This window comes from Staurois parvus, unplaced genomic scaffold (genome assembly GCF_062004578.1).
Source record: "Staurois parvus isolate SC_StPar_1 unplaced genomic scaffold, SC_StPar_1.0 ptg000299l, whole genome shotgun sequence".
Taxonomy (NCBI): Eukaryota; Metazoa; Chordata; class Amphibia; order Anura; family Ranidae; genus Staurois; species Staurois parvus.
In genome coordinates, this window is record NW_028318095.1 from 17,370,688 (window position 1) to 17,391,431 (window position 20,744).

General features: G+C 39.3%; 1 protein-coding gene across 5 annotated transcripts in view; it reads left to right on the forward strand.

The window, feature by feature from the left end:
- GLRA2 (glycine receptor alpha 2) overlaps positions 1 to 20,744 on the forward strand; it is a 266,331-nt gene that overhangs the window by 158,870 nt on the left and 86,717 nt on the right. For 3 of the 5 annotated variants that reach the window (XM_089682971.1, XM_089682970.1, XM_089682974.1), the window contains 2 exons: positions 12,838 to 12,987; positions 20,605 to 20,718. In XM_089682971.1, the coding sequence (XP_089539097.1) occupies positions 12,838 to 12,987; positions 20,605 to 20,718 (264 nt within the window). The remainder of the gene's footprint in view (positions 1 to 12,837; positions 12,988 to 20,604; positions 20,719 to 20,744) is intronic. The other 2 variants (XM_089682973.1, XM_089682972.1) reach the window with 1 other exon arrangement.

Sequence of the window (20,744 nt, forward strand, 5' to 3'; positions counted from 1 at the left end):
ATGCTACCCCTCTCCCTTTGTTTGGGGTAAGATTTGACTGGGTGCCTGACTGGTTGCATACAAAATCAATAAACATTACCCTATTTTTTTCTCCTGATGAATTTGATTTCAATATCTGGCAAATTCATTGAGTATTGGTTTCATCCCTCCGCAAGTACTGGTTGGAGCATTGAAAGATAACAGAATATTTTATTAAATAGTATGTAGATGAGCCAAACAAGAGGTTTTGAGACTGTAGGAAGATATTGTTTTCAAGAGATTTGTAAATGTGAATTTTTGAAGTGTGTTTTATTAATGTTTTAAAGTGGTTCTCAAGACAGAAAATGTTTTCCTTAATGCATTCTCTGCATTAAGGTAAAAATCCTTCTACATGCAACTTCCCTCGCCAGCCTCCCCTTATATTAACATGAGCCCACACTCAATCCAGCAATGTGCCCCAAGAGCAGAGGCTCTCTTGTCTCTCTGCCTCCACAATGGCTCAGACACAGCAGTAGGAGTCATTGCCTTCCACTGTTGTCAATTACAACCAAGTGAGGAGGGAGCAGGAGTGGGACCGAGCCCCTCTGTGTCTTATGGACACTTGACAGGGGGAAGGGTCAGGAGTGCCTCAGGGGACCCAAGAAGAGGAGAATCAAGGCTGCTCTGTTCAAAACTATTGCACAGTAAAAGTAAATGACATGTTTGTAGAGGTTTACATTTTATTTAAAAAAAAAAATTACAATTACTTTAACTGGTTGCTGCCCAACCACGTACATTTACTGAGGCAGGGCAGCATGGGCAAGCTGGATCATGTACATCACTCAGCCAAGGGCACGCAGCACTCCGCTCCCTCAAAAGCCTTTGAAATCTCCAAGAGGGCTTCTTATGTGTTTTGCACTGAGGAGAGGCTTCTGTCTAGCCACTCTGCCATAAAGTCCAGATTGGTGGAGAGCTGCAGTGATGGTTGTCATTCTGGAACTTTGTCTTATCTCAGCACAGGATCTCTGGAGCTCAGTCAGAGTGACCAACAGGTTTTTGGTCACCACTTTTACTAAGGCCCTTATCCCCCAATTGCTCAGTCTGGCTGGGTGGCCAGCTCTTGGAAATGTCCTGGTTGTTCCAGACTTCTTCCATTTGAGATTTATGGAGTCCACCATGCTCTTGGGAACCTTAAGTGCAGCAGAACTTTTTTCGTAGCCTTTCCCAGATCTCTGCCTTGCAATATGCCTGTCTGTCTGCAGGCAGTTCCTTTGACCTCATCACTTTTGCTCTGATACAGTATGCATTGTCAGCTGTGAGATCTTTTATAGAGAGGTGTGTGCCTTTCTAGACCATGTCCAATCAATTACATTTACCACAAGTGGACTCCAATCAAGGTGTAGAAACATCTCAGCAACAATCAAGAGAAATGGGAGATACCTGAGCTAAATCTCAAGTATTGTTGCAAAGAGTCTGAATACTTATGCCAATGTGATATTTCAGTTTTTCCTTTTTCATAAAATTGCAAACATTTCTAAAATTCTGTTTTTACTTTGCCATTATGGGGTAATGAGTGTAGATTAATTAGAAAAAAAATACATTTAAACAACTGTAGCATCAGGCTGCAACATAACAAATTTTAAAAAAGTGAAGGGAGTCTGAATACTTTATGAATGCACTGTATATACCATACGCTATAACTTTTACACAAACCAATTAATATACACTTACTGGGATTTTTATTTTTCTAAAGACATGTAGCAGAACACATTTTGGCCTAACTGTATGAATAAATTTTATTGAATATGTTTTATACCAGACAACAGAATATATTGGGGGGTTTTTTCAAAATGTTCAGCCACTTTTTTCCATTTATATAGCAAAAAATAAAATAAAAACCCAGTGGTAATCAAATACCACCAAAAGAGAGCTTATTTGTATGAATAAAATGATATAATTTTTTTTGTGTACACTGTTGCAAAACCACGCAATTGCCAGTTAAAGTAGCACAGTGATGAATAGCAATAAATGGCCTGGTCATGAAAGGGGTAAAACATTTTGGATGTCAAGTGGTTAATATTAATAAAATAAATCAAACATTGTTGATTTTTAAACAGTTTTGAACACTGGGCATACTACACATGCACCCAAAAAACTAATTTAAGTACACAGATGTTTAACCCTGTCCTTTTGGCTTGTGGGGGCCTTTCTCCCCTCACTTGCCAGCAAGTTTTGGGAGTCTGTGTAATTACAGCAGCTATAATAGCCGCTGCTGTAAAAAAAAAATGGAATGTCTGACTCATTGTTTATAAACACTGTTGACAAACACAAATAGCAATACAAAGCTAAATTGTTACTTTATTTTCTAATCCAGTGGTCTCCAAACTGTGGCCCTTTGCTTGCCTTTATCCGGCCCTTGGGACAGTAATTCACTGACACCAGCAAAGGGGCACAATTCCTCCCAATGACACCAACAATGGGGTACAGTATCTCCCAATGACAACAACAATGGACACTAATGATGGATCAAAATTCCTAACTAATGGCGCCAACCATGGGGCACAGTTCCTCCCAAAGATACCAACAATGGGGCCTAATGACACCAATGATGGGGCAAAATTCCTACCCAATGACACCAACAATGGGGCACAGTTCCTCCCAATGACACTAACAATGGGGACCAATGACAATGACAGCAATGATAAGGCACAATTCCTTCCAATGACACCAGTGATGAGGCACAATGCCTCCCAATGACACCAACAAAGGGACACAATTCCTGCCAAAGACACCAGTTATAGGGCACAGTTCCTCCCAATGACACCAACAATGGGGCACAATGGCACCAATGATTGGGCATAATTCCTACCAATGACAACAATGGGGCACAGTTCCTCTTAATGACACCAACAATGGGGCCCAATGAGACCAATAGTAGGGCACAATTCCTACCAATGTCACCAATGATGGGGCACAATTCCTTTCACTGACACCAAAGATGGGGCATTGTTTAATGCAACTGATGCCTGAACTTTTTCTACTTTCAATGGCCACAGTCCGGCCCCCCCTAAAGTCTGAAGGACAGTAAACTGGCCCTTTGTTTGGAAAGTTTGGAGACCCCTGTTCTAATCAATTAGTCATCTGCAGGTCAAAGAGGTGAACTTTCATCTGCATATGATGTCAGTTAAAGCAACCTGACAAAATAAAACATTTGTTAAACAGAATTTGTTTCTATTAAGAATCCTCAGTTTACCCTAATCAGTCCTAATGAGCTTATACTTCTGTTCCTCTCCTTAACCATTATTTTCCAGCTGACTTTATTTATAATTTTCTAACCAATTTTGAAACTTAAAAAACATGTAGAATCATAATTTCATGGTCATTTTAAAGCAAATGATATAACACATTTAACAAAATTATATAGTAACACTTTTTTTTTACTAACACTGATTAAATAGAAAGAAGTGTGGTTTTTTTTATTCTGTCATGATTTTTAGGTATACATTAAAAATAAAATCTTTTTTTGCAAGAAAATACGACCTAAAGAAAGACTTGTTTTTCCTAAAAATATGTATTACTTTGATATCTTAAGTAACTTAATGTGATTCTAAAAGGTTCTATTTTTTTTGGTGAAATGACAAACATGTGTATACTTACCTACTGTGTGCAGTGGTTTTGCACAGACTGGATCTTCCTCTTCTTAGGTCCCCCGAAGGCTCTCCTGGCTCCTCCTGTTGGATGCCCCCACAGCAAACAACTTGCTATGGGGGCACTCGCTGCTCCATGTATCCATTCACACATGGATTTGCAGCTTGGCCCCTCCCCTCTCTCTCAGAATTTGCTGACTAGCTGTGATTGACAGCAGTGGGAGCCAATGTCTCAGCCAATGAGGAGGCAGAGACCCGGGACAGCCGAGGCTGTCATTCACATTGCTGGATCACAATGAAGCTCAGGTAAATATTGAGGGGGCTGGGGGTACTGCTGTACGCAGGTTTTTTACCTTCATGCACAGAATGCATGAAGGTAAAAAACCTTCAGCCTTTACAACCACTTTAAAGTATACCTAAAGGCAAACCTTTTTTTTTTTTAGTGTTGGACACAGTGAAGATGGATAAGAATACTGGTTTTTGTTGCTACCTCTGCCCCTGTTTGGGAGATACACCCCTTCTATTGGTCCTGTTTACCACTACTATCAAAAGTGAAAGAAAATCCTAAATTTTTGGTTGTCCCCAGAACAGTAAAATAGGGGAAATCTTCCAATGGGTGCCCTATTTCTGGTGACCCCAATGGATTCCCATATTTGCAGGGATTTCCTCTCACTTCCTGTTTTGGCTATGGGACAAGAAGTGAAGGTAAATCTCCCAATGGGACACAGATAGCAAAAACAACAACAAGTTATAACCCTTCCTCACTCTATCCATAATGGGACAAAAAACAATTTTGCCTTTAGTTCTACTTTAAGTAATAAAGTTAATGCTGAATCAATAGGCAAATAACAGAAATGTAAAAATTGCTCTGGTCCATAGATACAGTTTTGTGAGTTGAAGCGGTAAATGGATTATTCTGTTGTACTTGTGCCCCCTTAAACCTTTAAAGTCCATTGTGTTGAAAGATATGTTTGCAGAATTAGGGATGGGGTACAGTGACCATAAAAATTAAAGCATTATATATTTCATGTGAGCAACTTATAAATCTAATTTCTGTTTATTATAATCTAACTGCTACTTGATTGCCATTTGGCATTGAAATTGCATTGAAATTGCATCAGCATGTCTCTTTTTATGAAGAGTTTTTATTAGAACTTCCACAATCACCAACTTTCCATTCAGTTTACAGCTATACAGTCCCCCGCTGTTTCTGGAACTGTGTGAAGTTTTTCTTTACTTTGACAATTTTTGCACTTCTAGCGTCATTCAAATGCTTCAAGATATGCACCTGGAGAGCTTTTGTAGGAGAACTGTGTGTACCTTGTATTCTGGAAGTAGAGAAAATGTAATGTAGCAATGTTTAGAGTTCTGGGTCCACTCTGTTCATATTAAAACTTGTTGAGTTTTTTTTTCCGTACAAAGATATGATTTTGGTGAGTACGTATTTATGCACAGAGAGAATTCATTTAAAAGATCACGTTTTCTCTCAGTTCACGGTAAATCAGTTGGGCTTACTTAGTTATATAAAGAATGAACATAAACTAAACTTCAGGCAATTTTTTTAGGTTTTGAACAAAGTGGGGAAGAAATGGAATTATTGCAAGATGTTTATTGTGTACGGTGATCACACAGATGCACTGTTATCAGGTCTTTGCTTGCTATGTCTGATGCCTAAATAGTAAACTATTGTGCAAGCAAGCCCGGCCATAATATCATGAGATGGAAATTGTCCATTCTGCTTATGGCCTCGTGTCAGGGATTTATTATGCTGGTCCCTGTTGTTCGTATGAATCCTGTTTACTACTCTGTCCATAACTGCTGCCTGTGTTCTGGCTGCTATTTGTCTCTACAGCTTCAGTTTGTAGAAAAATCTGGTAAACTGCCAGCTGTCCACCTGCAGGTAGTTTATAGATTATGCTTGTGCACATTCAATTGGTAGTTTGTTTTGATTGCTTCTCAGTATGCTCTTACCAGTTGGGCTAACCCAATAAAAATCCATACCCCACCATTGGGTTCTCAGCCTACATAATTCTGTGGCTTTGGAGAGACAAACTTTTCCAATGCTAGGGATGAGCACATGTGTGGGTTCAATTTGTGGGGCGTTCATCGAACCCATCATAAAGTCAGAAAATTTCAAACTTAAATCATTAGTTTATGGGAGGAAAATCTTGAAAATCAAGGCTAATAGAAAAATGTTAAACACAGGGCATGGAGAACTGGGCAGTGCCATGGGGAACATGTACGAGTGCAAAAAAAAAAAAAAAACATTTAGCAAGGGGAGGGTCCTCACAATGCTGACCACAAAATAAAACTATAATAAATAAAATGATGCATAACTCAGAAATAAACCCTAGAGCACTAAACACCAAAATTGAAACACTAACCTACACCTTAACCCTCAAACACTAAACCCCAACCCTATATTCATTTTCAGTTTTTAAGCTCCATATTAAAAAAGAGGAAATATGAACATGTGAAAGAAAAAAAAATAATCAATAATCCCCCCCAAAAAACTGCAAGGTGGGGCCAGCAGAAAAAAGCAACTGAATTTGTTGCTGACACAAAAACATAGTCCTAGAAAGGACTGTTAGGTGTATGCATTGTGAACACATATGTGGGTACACACTATGCAGCTCACCACTCTACAATTCTTTGTAATGTAGCACAATACAGCACTGTGTCTTGAACTTTATATAACACAACAACTGTCTGTCCCTATAAACTCTCAGCTCTCCCTATCTACTCTAAGTCCCCACACATTGACAAAAGGCTTCTGGGAACCCTGGATTTTCACAGAGGAGGCTGGCATATAAGACAACCCCCATTATTGGCCCTTCTAAGGGCCATTATTGGCCCTTCTATTGATCACAGTTCAGTGGCCAGGAAGTACATTATTTGTAATTGGTTGCAATAGCAATGAAAAGGTTGCATTAAACTCATGTTTTATCCCACCTAAAGCTCATCCTATGGTGGGGGTGGGCAAGACATGGTCCAAAGGGCCCTGATTCTCCAAATTTTAGGCATCATAAAGGAAATAAAGTGTCACGGTCTGGGTCAGGTTTAGAGACCAGTTGCTACAGCAGTTGTAAGGCTTACCTGAAACCAGCAGGATTGGTATACCAGCAGGTCACCCTGGGAATGATGCAGGCTCACCTGAGGTGCGGGGTCTAAGTATCCACCGGTCTTCCCCAGAGCTCCTAATGGTGGAGATGGATTTGGCTGCGTGTGAATACAAGGTCGCAGTCTCAGGATCACCCCACCAGGGAAAGGGCAACCTGGAAACCAAGAGCGGATCAAACGGTTTAGGGATAAGACAAAAGCGAAGTCAGTCACAAGCCAAAAGTCGGTCACAAACGATATAGACGGCAGCAGTACAGATGAGCACAATATTGGCTGGAAGGCATAATAATCTGGCAAGGAGGTAGTGCCTGGACATGGCTTTTATAGGAAGATCATGGGAGGAGCATGGAGTTGAAGGTTCAAGAGAAGACAGGGCACAAGGCAGGATTATCCAATAGATCTGGCAGAGTATAGTCCAGCATCCCAGGTAGCTCAGTGAGAAGAAATATTGCCTCTCACTGCAGAAGGCCCAGGCTCTGACATAAAGATTAGTTATAATAAATATAGCTATCTACATTAGATGTATGCAAAAGTTTAAGTATGTGTATGCCCAATCACTAAAATTTCAAATAAGTTTTAACATAATAATGTAACTTGAAAGGTCATTTTTGATATTTGATATTTTCATTGAAATAATACCTGGTGATCTTGCCACAGAGGTCTTTGTTCAGGCACTTCTTGTTATAGGGTAAAAATATCAGATGAGCACTTGTGTTGACACCCTGTCACAAAGACTTCCAATATAAACTGCAAGTGGCTGTTGCAGCACTTTTATTGCAGGCATGGTCCACTATTATCACCATCAGGAAACCCACCCATGTGGTCTGGCGTGGCATTTTTGGTTATTTTACAGTTAGGAGATTTTAATAGAAAATGAAACAAAAATGAAATTGTTATTGGATAAATGGTTATGTGCAATTAATTATTTTAAACTTTTTTTTTAAATGTTAATTATTTATGTTTGCACATTGTAATGCACAGCAACCTCACAAAGAGTTTGTAAACAAAATTCATATGATTACCAAGATTTTTATGAGAGCATATGATTGTTATGTCATTACATGATTGGAACCATACTGACTGCTTCCCAGTCACTTGGAATGTACATTATTGTTCTCCTCACTTGGGGCATCACGCCTGAGAACATTAATCTACAGATTGCAGTTCTGAAGGGGTTACATTATTTACAGTATCTAGAAAAAAGTTCAACATTAAAACTGCATTATATAAAATATTGTTCATAAATAAAATATTCAATCCTATAGCCTCAGTTTGTCTGCCCCTGTGAGGCCAGTAAATATGCACTCACAAAAAGACAGTTGGAAGCATAGGGATGTATACTTGATTTGATTAAAGATGTTGAACACCTTCCCGCCCGGCTTATTGAAGATTGATGGTTGGGTGGGGCCTGTCAGAAGGTGTCTCTCATGCAGCTGCGGGGCTACGCAGAGTCGCGATCTGTCACCAGCTGTGTCCACGAGGCACAGCCGATGACAGATCACTACACCGGCCTGTTGTCAGTGTCATGGGACCGCTGTGACCAATCACAGCAGATCACATGACAATTGTATACAATAGATGGCTTCCTTGCATGCCATCCATTGTATACAATTGTGTTGTTAGCTGTGTTTGGTCAAAGCAGTCACATGGTACAGACAGGGCCAATCACAGCCCATCTGTATCATGTGATGAGCTTTGCCCAATGGCAGCTAATCACAACAAAAGACTGAATGAATGAGTTTCATTCAGTAACAATGGTTGCTAACAGGGGCGGACTGACAACTCATGGGGGCCCCCGGGCAATAGGGGATCATGGGACCCCTGTGTCCTTACCCAAACTCAAAAAAGCCTATGAAAAAGGTAGCAGGGGCATCTCATGGGGCCCCCTACTGACCCCGGGCCCTCGGACAGTGCCCGAGTTTCCAAATGGTCAGTCCACCCCTGGTTGCTAATATCCATTAAATACATTGGTATTAGCAATCATAATGTGTTATAAAAAAAAAAAAACCTGTAATCACTTGCCCAGAATGGTTCACTGTTACTATGGTAACATTGTGTTGATCTGGTCACAGTGTGCTGAAAAAAAAATTGTAACAAACAACAAAAATGTAATTAAAAAAAAAAAATTAGAAAAAAAAATTTAATTATTTTTTTTTTTTTACATACTGTCACCAGTCAATGTCCCTGATCACCACCACACCAGTTGTGATTTTATTAATTTCTTCTTTTTCCAAAAAATTGTAACAAAGAATGACAACGTCAAAAAACTCACCATGCCTCTTAACAAATACCTTGAACTGCCTAATTTTCAAAAAACTGTAGTTTCGGGGGTATTTGTACTATCCTGGCTATCCAGGCCTCAAGAAATGAGATGGACGTCAGTACATTAATTGATCGATTGTCAGATATACAGTATATACCAGCAATGGGCAAACTACGGCCCGCGGGCCGTATACGGCCCGGCGGACCTTTTAATCCGGCCAGCGGATGTGGCTGTCAGGATGTGTGTAGGCGGGGCAGCGTGACGAACGTGAGGGGAGGGGAGCTAGGCTCCTCTCACAGTCCGCCCTGAAGACCGAAATGGCACGGGAACACGGCGAGAGGAACGCGCGGAGCAAAGGTAAGTGAATTGACACAGGGGGGACTTGGCTTACTACTTGAGGGGGAATAGTACTGTGGGGGGGATGAAATACTATATGAGGGATGAAATACTATATGAGGGATGAATTAATATGGGGGATGAATTACTATAGGGGGGATGAATTACTATAGGGGGATGAATTACTATATGGGGGATGAATTACTATATGGGGGATGAATTAATATGGGGGGAATGAATTACTATAGGGGGGATGAATTACTATAGGGGGGATGAATTACTATATGGGGGATGAATTACTATGGGGGATGAATTACTATATGGGGGATGAATTACTATGGGGGATGAATTACTATATGGGGGATGAATTACTATGGGGGATGAATTACTATATGGGGGATGAATTACTATATGGGGGATGAATTACTATGGGGGATGAATTACTATATGGGGGATGAATTACTATGGGGGATGAATTACTATATGGGGGATGAATTACTATATGGGGGATGAATTACTATGGGGGATGAATTACTATGGGGGATGAATTACTATATGGGGGATGAATTACTATGGGGGATGAATTACTATATGGGGGATGAATTACTATATGGGGGATGAATTACTATGGGGGATGAATTACTATATGGGGGATGAATTACTATGGGGGATGAATTACTATATGGGGGATGAATTACTATATGGGGGATGAATTACTATGGGGGATGAATTACTATATGGGGGATGAATTACTATGCTTACTATGGGGGAATATTACTATACTTACTATGGATGACACATACACATCATTCATCTACTCTTGGTCTGGCCCCCGGGTCCAATATATGAACCCATTGCGGCCCTCAAGTCAAAAAGTTTGCCCACCCCTGGTATATACCATAGTTTGTGGACTCTATAATACTTTCCTACAGACTAAATAATGTACACACATGTGGGGTATTTTCACCAAAGAAATGTAGCAGAATACATTTTGACCTAAATTTATGAAGAAAGATTATTTGTTAAATTTTATAACAGAAACAAAGAAAAATATTTTTTTTTTCAAAGGTTTCAGGTGGTCTGTTTTGTTTATTTAGCACAAAATGAAAAACTCAGTGGTGATTACTGTCACGATCGCGGCGCCAGACCCCAGCCCTTCTCACCAAACTCGTGACCAAAGGACTAGCCAATCTAAAACCGTGATGTCACGTGCGTAGCAATGCCACACCCAGCTGCACCGTGCACAACGATTTTCCAGCTAATTGGACCACAATCGATGTACCGGCAGGCTGAGCGATTGTTACTAGGTCAGGCTAATTATGCAATTAACCCTTCACACTGCCACCACCTCCTTTTTGTACAGAGCAAGAGGAAACTCGGCGATATCAGTTATAACACTATAATGGTTGAGGTAATTGTCTGTATAACAAAGTTATACAGAGGGTTAAACAAACACAATAGCGTTCTCTTTAGAGGCAGGAATTCGTAAATTGTAATAAAGCACTTTAGAAACAGTTCAACACTTTCAGAAGGAAAGATTTATTACTAAAAGGTCAAACGGGTGCAATAAAATTATGTACAGAAAAGATGTAACTAAGATATATATATAAACATACCGAGACCAACAGCACAGCAAAGAGATATCAGAGAGAGGTGAAAGGGTTAAGGTACTTGCCAAAGTCCTGGGTTAGCACATCCAAGTTTCAGAGCAAAAGGGCAAGGGTCTCCCCAGGTGGTACTGATGTTAAAATGGGAGACGTCTTCAACTTAGACTCTTAGGCCTGACAGCCTATTTTGTAGTCCCCAGCAGGGGGTGTCTCTGAAGTCAAGGACCAATACCCCGCTTGGGGTGTGGAGGTATGGGTGGATACCTCAACAAGAGCCAAAATCTCCCATAACTCATATTTTGGCCCATAACTTTCCAGCTGCACAAGTGACATTCCACCTGCGGGTAGATTATTATGCAGACACATCTGAGGATTGATTAGATATGAATTATGAAATTATACACTGTACGGTTCACAAGATCTACTTTTCTGTTTTCCTATGTATCCGAGACAATGCGAGTGATTAAACTGTTCGCCTTCTCGTGGCCAATCTGACGATAGGTCCGGTTTTTATGTAAGTCTCTCATATTCCAAGATATGAGACATAGGGGAGAAATGGATTTTGAAAAGTGTTTATCTGATTCTGTCACCTACGCTGAGTTAGGTTTATTAGGTTGGAATCTCTTTCAACTCCTGGGAAAGCTTGCCTTATCTCTTACAAGGTGTTACAATTTGCAGGTTCTTTGGACAGGGAGGCCCCGGCTCCCTTGGGGGGCTTTATAGCTCCTATGACCCTCCTGTGACATTCCCAACTCACACACATACTGGCCAAATGTCGCTGGGCCTCTCTAAGGAGGGAGGGGGGAAGAATGAGGGAGAAATATATTTGTCAGGATGGTTAATCCCTTTGCCAAGATGGAGGCTGAAGCCAAAATGGTTGAACCACGTCCATCTCACAGAGTTGCATGACCGCGCAGTTGTCATTCAAAATGCGACAACACTGAATGCTGAAAATTGGCCTGGGCAAGAAGGGGGTGAAAGTGCCTAGTATTGAATTGGTTAAGTATATTTCTGAGCCAGGTATATGTACATCTCATGTACAGTTGTAGGTGTGTTTTGTTGGCTTTAATAAATCACAGCAGGCTGACCCAAGATTAATGGTCATTTAGCTGTTTTTACAATGGTTACACGAACATAGTCTTTAATGTAATTAACACATTTTTCAATGCTAGATATACCAATTTTTTAAATTGCATTCATTATAAGGTATGGACTCTTGGGTTCTCTTTCTACAGATTTTCTAAATATCAGACAGTTGATAAGTCTGCTGAATGACTGCTAAAATAAAAAAAAATAAGCCACTTAGTCAACTGGTTTTATTTGGTTTGAGCAGACTGAATTGGGGGAAACAGTAAAACACAATCACTGTGCAGCAATCCTAAGCAGAGTGATGCCTGAAAATAGATTCTATGTATGTATGTAAATATGTAAGTAAATACAGTGTATGTCGGGGTTTGTATATATGGTTTGTGTGTAAAAAAACAAAAAAACACATTTTAGTAAAGTGAAAACGACTGTAGATTTTACTAAAGACCCAGGTTGTAGCTGCACAACCTGGAAACCACAAAAAATGCTATTACAACTTTTTTTTCTATTATTGAGTAGAACAAAAAAAGGTGTCATTCATTTTATATCAGCAGTAAAATATATCTTGGCATGCATTATTTGCAGTTGTTGGTTACTGCTTACTTCGTTATTTCTGGTATTATAAAACGTTATTACAAAATTAGTTATAACATAATTTACTATGAGGCCATCTGAGACATACAGTATATACTGTATATATATATTTAGTAGAGTATCAGGTTCCCCAGGGTCCAGTATATGAAAGCAGCATCATAGAATTTGTAACCAAGAATTTGATGGTACATGGCTCCCTTGACATCTTTGTTATTTTCTCTTGCAGGTATCCTATGTGAAAGCCATTGACATCTGGATGGCTGTTTGCCTTTTGTTTGTCTTTGCTGCTTTGTTGGAATACGCAGCTGTAAATTTTGTGTCGCGACAACACAAGGAATTCCTGAGGCTTCGCAGGAGACAGAAAAGACAAAGCAAGGTAGGGTAGTTGTTGTTATTATTATATACACAGCTACTTTATTTTTAATGTTTTAATTTCAATATGCCAGTTATTTGTATGGTTCTCATTCATGCTGACATTTAGGAAACTATTCTGCAGTGGAGATGGTGCTGCAGCTAAAGCTCCTCCTTGCCCATGAGCACAAGATATACCGTAGGTAGATATGAGCATCTGTTCATTTACAGTCTGCTTTTACCTTAATAGAACTTAATGAGTATGGGTCAGTGGACAGCACATCGCATTAGGAACAAATATGTACAAACTTGCAGCTTTGTGCCCAAGAAAATGCATTTTCCTCTGACCCATTCTCCTTGTGCACTTCAGCCTATGTTTGTTTACCACAAACACTCCAGGCAGGAAGATCCTTCTGAAAAGGTCTATCCACTTTGCCTATGTACAAAGGCCCTGAAGTCGTCCTGTATTGGTGTTCTATTGACTGCAGTTTGAACTGAATAATACAATGTAAAAAACAGCAGTAACTTAAAGTGTTACTAAACCGATAACAATAAAATCAGTCTGTATATGCGGTAAAACATGCTTGTTATACTCACTGTGCAACCTAAGGGGTTAATCCTCACATTGTGTAAAAAGGCTGTTTGATCCTGACTTCTCTGCCCCTCCTCTTGTTCTGCACATGCTCAGTTTAGTGTGTATTGCTGGAGAGTTTTCTTTTTTTTGGGGAGAGTGCATGTGGTCAGCATAGGGCCAATCAGCATTGTCTAGATAGAGGGTCATGGGTCATGCAGCCTCATAGGACAATGAGAGGAGAACGACAACTCCTACAAGCTTTAACCAGTGCTCTGCTGGACACTGATAGAAGTCACAAGAATGCTCTAACTGCTGAAGAGAAAAGGTATTTAGCAGTTTACATTTACGAAAATAATTGCATTTCCAGATATAGTGAATGCAGGGCCATGAGTTTAGTAACACTTTAAAAACACTGTGTTATTTAAAAATAAAAATGCTCCGTGATGTAGATATCTAAGCTGCTCCTCTGAAGCTTCCTCATTGAGAGTGAGCTCAGGTGACAAGGATTAGAGTATGGCATTCATATGTCAATTGATCTTTACTGAAGCTAGCACTGTGTCATTGTTTGTGAACTTGGTTAATAAACAATAGAGTATAATTAGATCTAGGATCGAGGCGCCACACTGCAAACATAAGTTTATTACATAGTTGGGTTGAAAAAGACACAAGTCCAACTAATTAAACTAATAGAAAAAAAATAAAGAAAAAAGTACATACATAGAAAAACACAATATACAGAATCCTGTACCCGCAGTTGGAAAATACAAAACCTAAAAAACAGTTTTTGCAAGACAAAAACCTATAAAGCATGACCCAATTTTCTCCAGCGGGGGGAAAAATACAGTAAATTCCTCCCTGATGTCCCAGAAGGCAATCAGATAATCCCTGAATCAACAATCCCTAGAGTTATTACCTATTAATGTTAATAACCAGTTATATTTTGTGTATTTGGGAATGCATCCAGCTCTTTTTCAGAACTATCTAATCAACTGGCCAGAACTTGATCTTGAGGGAGTTTATTCCACATTTTCACAGCTCTTACTGTGCAGAATCCTTTATGCATGTGGAGGTTAAAGCTCTTTTCCTCCAGGCATAATGAGAGCACTTTCATGCCTCTCATCACTTTGGTTGCCCTTCTCTGCACTTTCTCCAGTTCTCCAGTATCCTTTTTGTGAACTGGTGTTCAAAACTGGACTGCACAGTTTAGATAAGGTCTACTGCTTTGCTCAGGGGGAAATTATGTCTCTTTCTCTCTCTCTCTTTGGAGTCTATACCTCTTTTAATACAAGAAAGTATTTTGTTGGCTTCAGAAATTGCAGCTTGGCATTGCATGCTATTAAAGTCATTCTAATGGAAAAACCTTTTTTGCTCTAAAATAAAAAGATGTTATACTTACCTTCTCTGTGCAAGAGGATTGCACAGAGCCATCCCTTTCTCCTTCTTTGGAGGTTTCCCGCCCATGCTGTCCACTCCTTCTTCCTATGGGTATCCCCTTAGCAAGCTGCTTTTAATGGGGCCCCCATGCAGGCTCTCTCCTGATCTTGACTGTGTGTATTCATAGACGCACACAGCGCCAGTAAGTCCCACTTCCACTCCCTGCTCACCGATGCTTGATTGACAGCAGCAGGAGCCTATGGCACCCGCTGCTGCTTGTGTCTCCTGCGAGATCAGGAAGAAGAGTAGAATTGCTGCAGCTGAGACTGCGCTGGAGTGATGAGACAAGCCAGGTAAGTGTTTAGGCACAGAGGGGAAGAAAGGAATTGCAACATTTGACCTTATTGCAAACAATGCATTAAGGTAAACAATGTTTTGACTCTAGAACCATGTTAAATCTTTGATTTACCAGAACACCCAGATCCTTCTCAACCATTGACTCCCACCCCCCAAGTTGTACTTTTTCTAGCAAGTATGATGCATGCATGTTTTAGCCCCAAAGTGCAAAAAACTGGCGATACATGGATCGAAATTTGTCTGGTTCAGCAGGGACCAGATAAATTGTGATCTATGTATGAGCAGGTTGATTGTACCATCCATCAATCAACTTGGGTACAACCCAGCCTATCTGATTTTTTTACATGCAATTACTCCCAGCAGATATAGCCGCTAGCAGTAATCATTGTGTTCTGCCAGTCAGGAATGCTCCCTGTACCCCCACCAGCAGAACACAATAGCAGGTGGAAGGAAAGAAAATGGAATCTTCTATGAGCTGCCTAACTTTACATTTGTCATCATTAAATCTTATCTGCCACCTAGTTGCCCAATTAAACAATGCATTATGGCATTATTGACATATGGACTATTGAAACATGACATAGTACTCATGAAGGTTTAACTGAGTTGTTTCTGGTTCCAGTAAGCAGATGGACATTGAGTATTTATTTCTTAAAATGTATATGACAGTGCACAGATTGGATGGAATTGTTAGATAATGTTTAATAAAATTCCTATGTGTATGTTTGGTTTGTTAATATGTTCTTGAAATTGTTGAATGTTGCAAGGATGAATTACAGTTTTGCTGGATTGTTCTGTAACTATATTTCTTTACCCAGTGGCACACAGAGAGCAATAAAAAATGAACAACCCTCCAACCCTTTCACACCTCTTCCAAAAACTTAAAATAGTTTTGGGAGAAGTTTGGCTTTAATTGTGTATGTCTAAACCGCTTTCTTTTATTTGTAATATCTGCATTGGCTGCTTCGGAATCCTCTTGAGCCTGCATAATTGTGTGACATTTTGATGAGTACATTTTCTCTGAACGGGACCCACTGATGCCTAAGAGATTAAAACAAACTAGACAGGCTTTGCACAATGCTCAACAAGTATTGTACAAGTATGGAGTATTTAGTGTAAGTACTTGGTTATGCCATTTTCAATATTAAATATTAATATTTTCAATATTAAATGTGTTTGAAATACATATAAAAAGCTACTTGGCTGCTTTGGACTTCAGACCCTATCAGCCTTTTTTGTCCAAGCAATCAGCTAGCTAATGTGTAAAACACTATTAAAGAGAACTTGTTGCTAAAAAACTGGTGCTCTGTGAATATGGGTGGAGTTTGATGTAACTGATGTTGGGTTGCATGCAGATCCTTAAGAGGCATTCACTTTTAATGCACTAAATTCATCATGTGGTGCCACCGAAGTTTGCCATGTTTGCATAGAACCACCTGAGATGCCACAGCCCTACTCCTGGCTAGGAGACAGTCCTGTATCCTTATGATTTGTTTGTTCAGTAACAGGTTCTTTTGGAGGCTATGGCTGCCTGGTCAGTGGTAAAATCGATACACAGACAAATAAGTAGGAAATGATTTTGAACCCAAGCAATCCAAAAGAAATGTATATATTTTTATAACGTTTACAAAAAAGTGTGTACAGATTAAAGACAAAGTCATGAGCTTGTCAACCCAATCTACTAACTATTGACAACAGTAGAGAAAGATCAGAAAAGTTAAGCACCAACTATAATTTCTGTAGGTTTATGGCTCCGGAAACAACAAAAAGGAAAGTGAGATTCCAAGTATCTCTTGAGGTCTAAGGAAAATTTTTACTTCAAATGTACCTATGGAGATTGTAAATGTAGATAAACAGCCTTCAGGGCTGCAGAGAATAGACTTCCAGGTGTTTCAACACATACTGTGCTCCAGGGTTTTGGAGCCCAGGGACACTCTTAAATTAGGCAGGATGCTTCCAGAAGCCTGGAAATCCCTGCATCCCTACCTTGGAAGAAGTTTATCCTCTTTATTGCCCATCCCAACAAATCTGTTGTCACCACATTTTGTTGCAAGAAGGGTGTTTAGGGCGCTGAAAGGGGCTCCTGGGAAATCACCCTGACAACGGAGGATGCATTTAGGAACCTGAAAATGCCTGCCCCACCATCCTGGAGGCACTTTATCTCCCACAGCTTTGATTTCACTATGTATGTGCCAATTTCACAAATGCCCTTCTGCTATTTTCTACTTTTATCAACAGTTTATTCTCTAATATTTTCACAGGATAAATGTAGATAGCAAAGAACAAACATAAGTGAATTGAAAGGATATAAGACTTAGCAGTCTTATAAATCTTGAACTGAAAAATGAGAGCATGTGCTGAATACCAAGTATGTTCCGCTGGAAAAGTAAGAGTTTTGTACAGAGCTGTAATTTTCCACAACACATCTATGGCTTGATAAATTTTATTATGCATGCTTTAATTTAAACAAATAAATAACATGCTCATGAGAGCCTTGTTGACTTAATGTCTTATAATTTTATATTAAGTTAATTGTGTGAAAGCTTGTACCCTCCTGCAGGCATAGGGTCATGCAGACAATTGTGTTTACAAAGGAGTACGATAGCGAACATGAGTACAGTAAGCGGTGATTAAATGGATAAAAGGCGTGCAGGAAACAGATTAAACAGACTTCCCCTCCATAAGCTGCTTCAAGTGACAGAGGATATTTCTTCAGTCGGCTAAATGTGCAGTTAGCATATACCTATCAATTTGTAGTGGGTTTAATGCTACTATACTAATGATCAATCAAACTACATGCTCCTCTTCAGCAAATAGGAACACTGCATATCATTTTAAAGGGTTAACTATAGAAAGTAATTAGGAAAAAAATGAACATTTATCACAAAGAGACAAGGGATATATAAGTTCCCCCATGGGGGAAAAATTTTGAATAAAATACTTACCTTACCACAGTCTTCCGTCCTGCAAGGAATGACATCACTATCCTTCCAGCAAGATTCCTGGGGAATTGATGAGTACCTCAAATCTCACAAGATGATGCTCCAGCACAGTGCAGGAGTGTCTTCTCATAAGGCATCATTCCCAAGATCTCAAAGAAAAGAGTGTAACGTTACCCTTGCCTAGGTGGCATGGGCAGCACCTGGCGTAAGGTAGGTAAAGATTCTAACTTTTTGCACCAAAAGTAAATATTCATACTACTATTATTAAGGGATTTAGAAAGGGATGGGTAGGTCTTATCTAATGAGCAGATGTTGTTGTTTAGTGCACGGTCTGCTTTAAGGTGCCTATAGACTATTGATGACAGTTTCCCAGTCCGGCTTTCTTTGGCTAAATTTGGGGACAATCCAGTGTTTATGACAGTCCTTAATGCTCATTGTTTTTGAACAAAACTGTCAGGCAGTTAAGAAAATCCTACCCCACCACCATTTTCTTAAACAGATGCACTCCTATTAGAGACCCTGGAGAAATTGTGAAATAGCTTTTATGCACATCCAATCATTCTCTGATGTCAATTGTTACCTTTATCCTGTTGCAGGGTGCTGGAGAGTGCCATGTAATCTGCCCCCATAATCTGCTTTGAAAAAAAAGTGTAGACTTTCTTCTGTTTACTATGACTAAATGAACTTTTTCCATAATGATGGTTATTTTAATAGCCAATTGATTTTTAATTGAATTCATTGTTGCAAAAAAATGAGGTTTCTTATGGTCAGTAAGGAGCAATTACATGAAACATGAAGCTTTAGAAGCTGAGCTAAGATAACCTATATTTAGGTTGCATATGACAGTGTGGTAGACAATGTGCAGTGGCCTTCCCATGCAAGCTTTGCTGGAGATGTTCTAGGACAATAAAGTACTGACACCATGTTTTTAATAAACACCTTATTTCCATATCGAGTCTTAAAGCAAACCTGTTACTAACCCCGACAAGCCTGTAAACTGAAATCACCAACCTTTTGAAAGGTACCCTAGTGGTAGGGGCATTCCTTTTCAATATTTCTAAGAGTTGGAAGTTTATGATACTGTAGTTGAAGATGAGCAGCTGATTTCACAAAGTTTGATTTTGAACAGAATCAAGTTGTCATCTGAATTGACATCTTATTTCACCATGGGGCATTGCTAGGCAAAAAAAAACAAAATTACGGTTTTACATGGTTATGTCGATGAACAAAGCCACATCAGACCCCGTGTGGCATAGATTTGTTTATCAACAGAGCTACATCACACATGGGCCTTGTGTTTATCAAAAAAGTCCATGTGATCCCATTGTCAACATTGACACTAATATAGAGGTGAATGGCTTCGTTCATTAAAGCTGTTGTGTATTTCTTTGAAGTTGCACACCGAGTGGACCTAGAAAGAAATACCTAAATAAAAACAGTAATTTTTTATTTAATGTAAATGAAGCTTTCCTAACCCTTAAGGAGTTATTTAACATTTAGACATTTGAGACATTCAAACCCCACCTATAACTACCTAAAACTTTCCATTCCCATTAACTCCAAAGCAAAATTTTTGGCAGAACTCAGTTTCACTCATCCCTAATTGTAATGTCTAATTGTCCATGTTTTTGCAGACCAGTTATGATATATTGCCCTAGGATATTCGGGGATTACAGAAGCATGCATGCTTTTAAACAAATATTTAAAAAAAAGTCACTGCCATAGATAATCCAGTTCAGGAATTTTTGGCAGGCGTCTGACCAACACTCTGGCCTTTTTGCCCATATGAAAAAGAGGCAAAGCAAAAACTAAATGCAGCTATGGCACTAACCTAACATGAATAACACATTAACGGGATAGCATAATGGTTTAGACAAACACAGCCCTTTCTTATATGAACTTGAATGTGTTTGATATGTCATGCTGCTATATTACTGTGATTGTTATATAATAAATAGGCTAATCTCATAATTGCAGTGAGCTTTTAGTTTGCCTCCTTTAACCAAATGTGTTCTGACCGTAGGTGTGTTTAAAATGTTCCAGATGTAGTTATTAGGGTGTTGGTGGGTATGCTGAAGTTTTGGAACGCTTTTCATTCAGTGCTGTAAAATATATCCTAGGAATCCATTGTGAGCAAACCATTACTATTTTTAATCTTTTCAAATAGCTTTCTCTAAGCTTTCATTAGGTAATATTATTCATTATATTTTGCTGCATTATTGTGTAATGTGCATGTTTAATTTGTGCTTGTACTATGTTCTGTTTTATTCATTGCTCTGTTTTCAAGTATATATTCTGTTATTGCTTTTTGCATGTTTTGTGCTTTTTTTTATTTAATCATTTTGCTGTTCTTCCATTTTTGCTGCCTTTATCTGTTATGACAATCTGTGGACAGACTGTGCTTGTTGGGAATGAAAGCGTGGAGTCGGTACGGCGCATGAATGGATTGCGGAGTACAGATTCCTCAGCATACGGAACTTTGAATCAAATCTACAACCCAAGCTTAAGGGTAAAAAAGCTTTGAGAACAAAAATA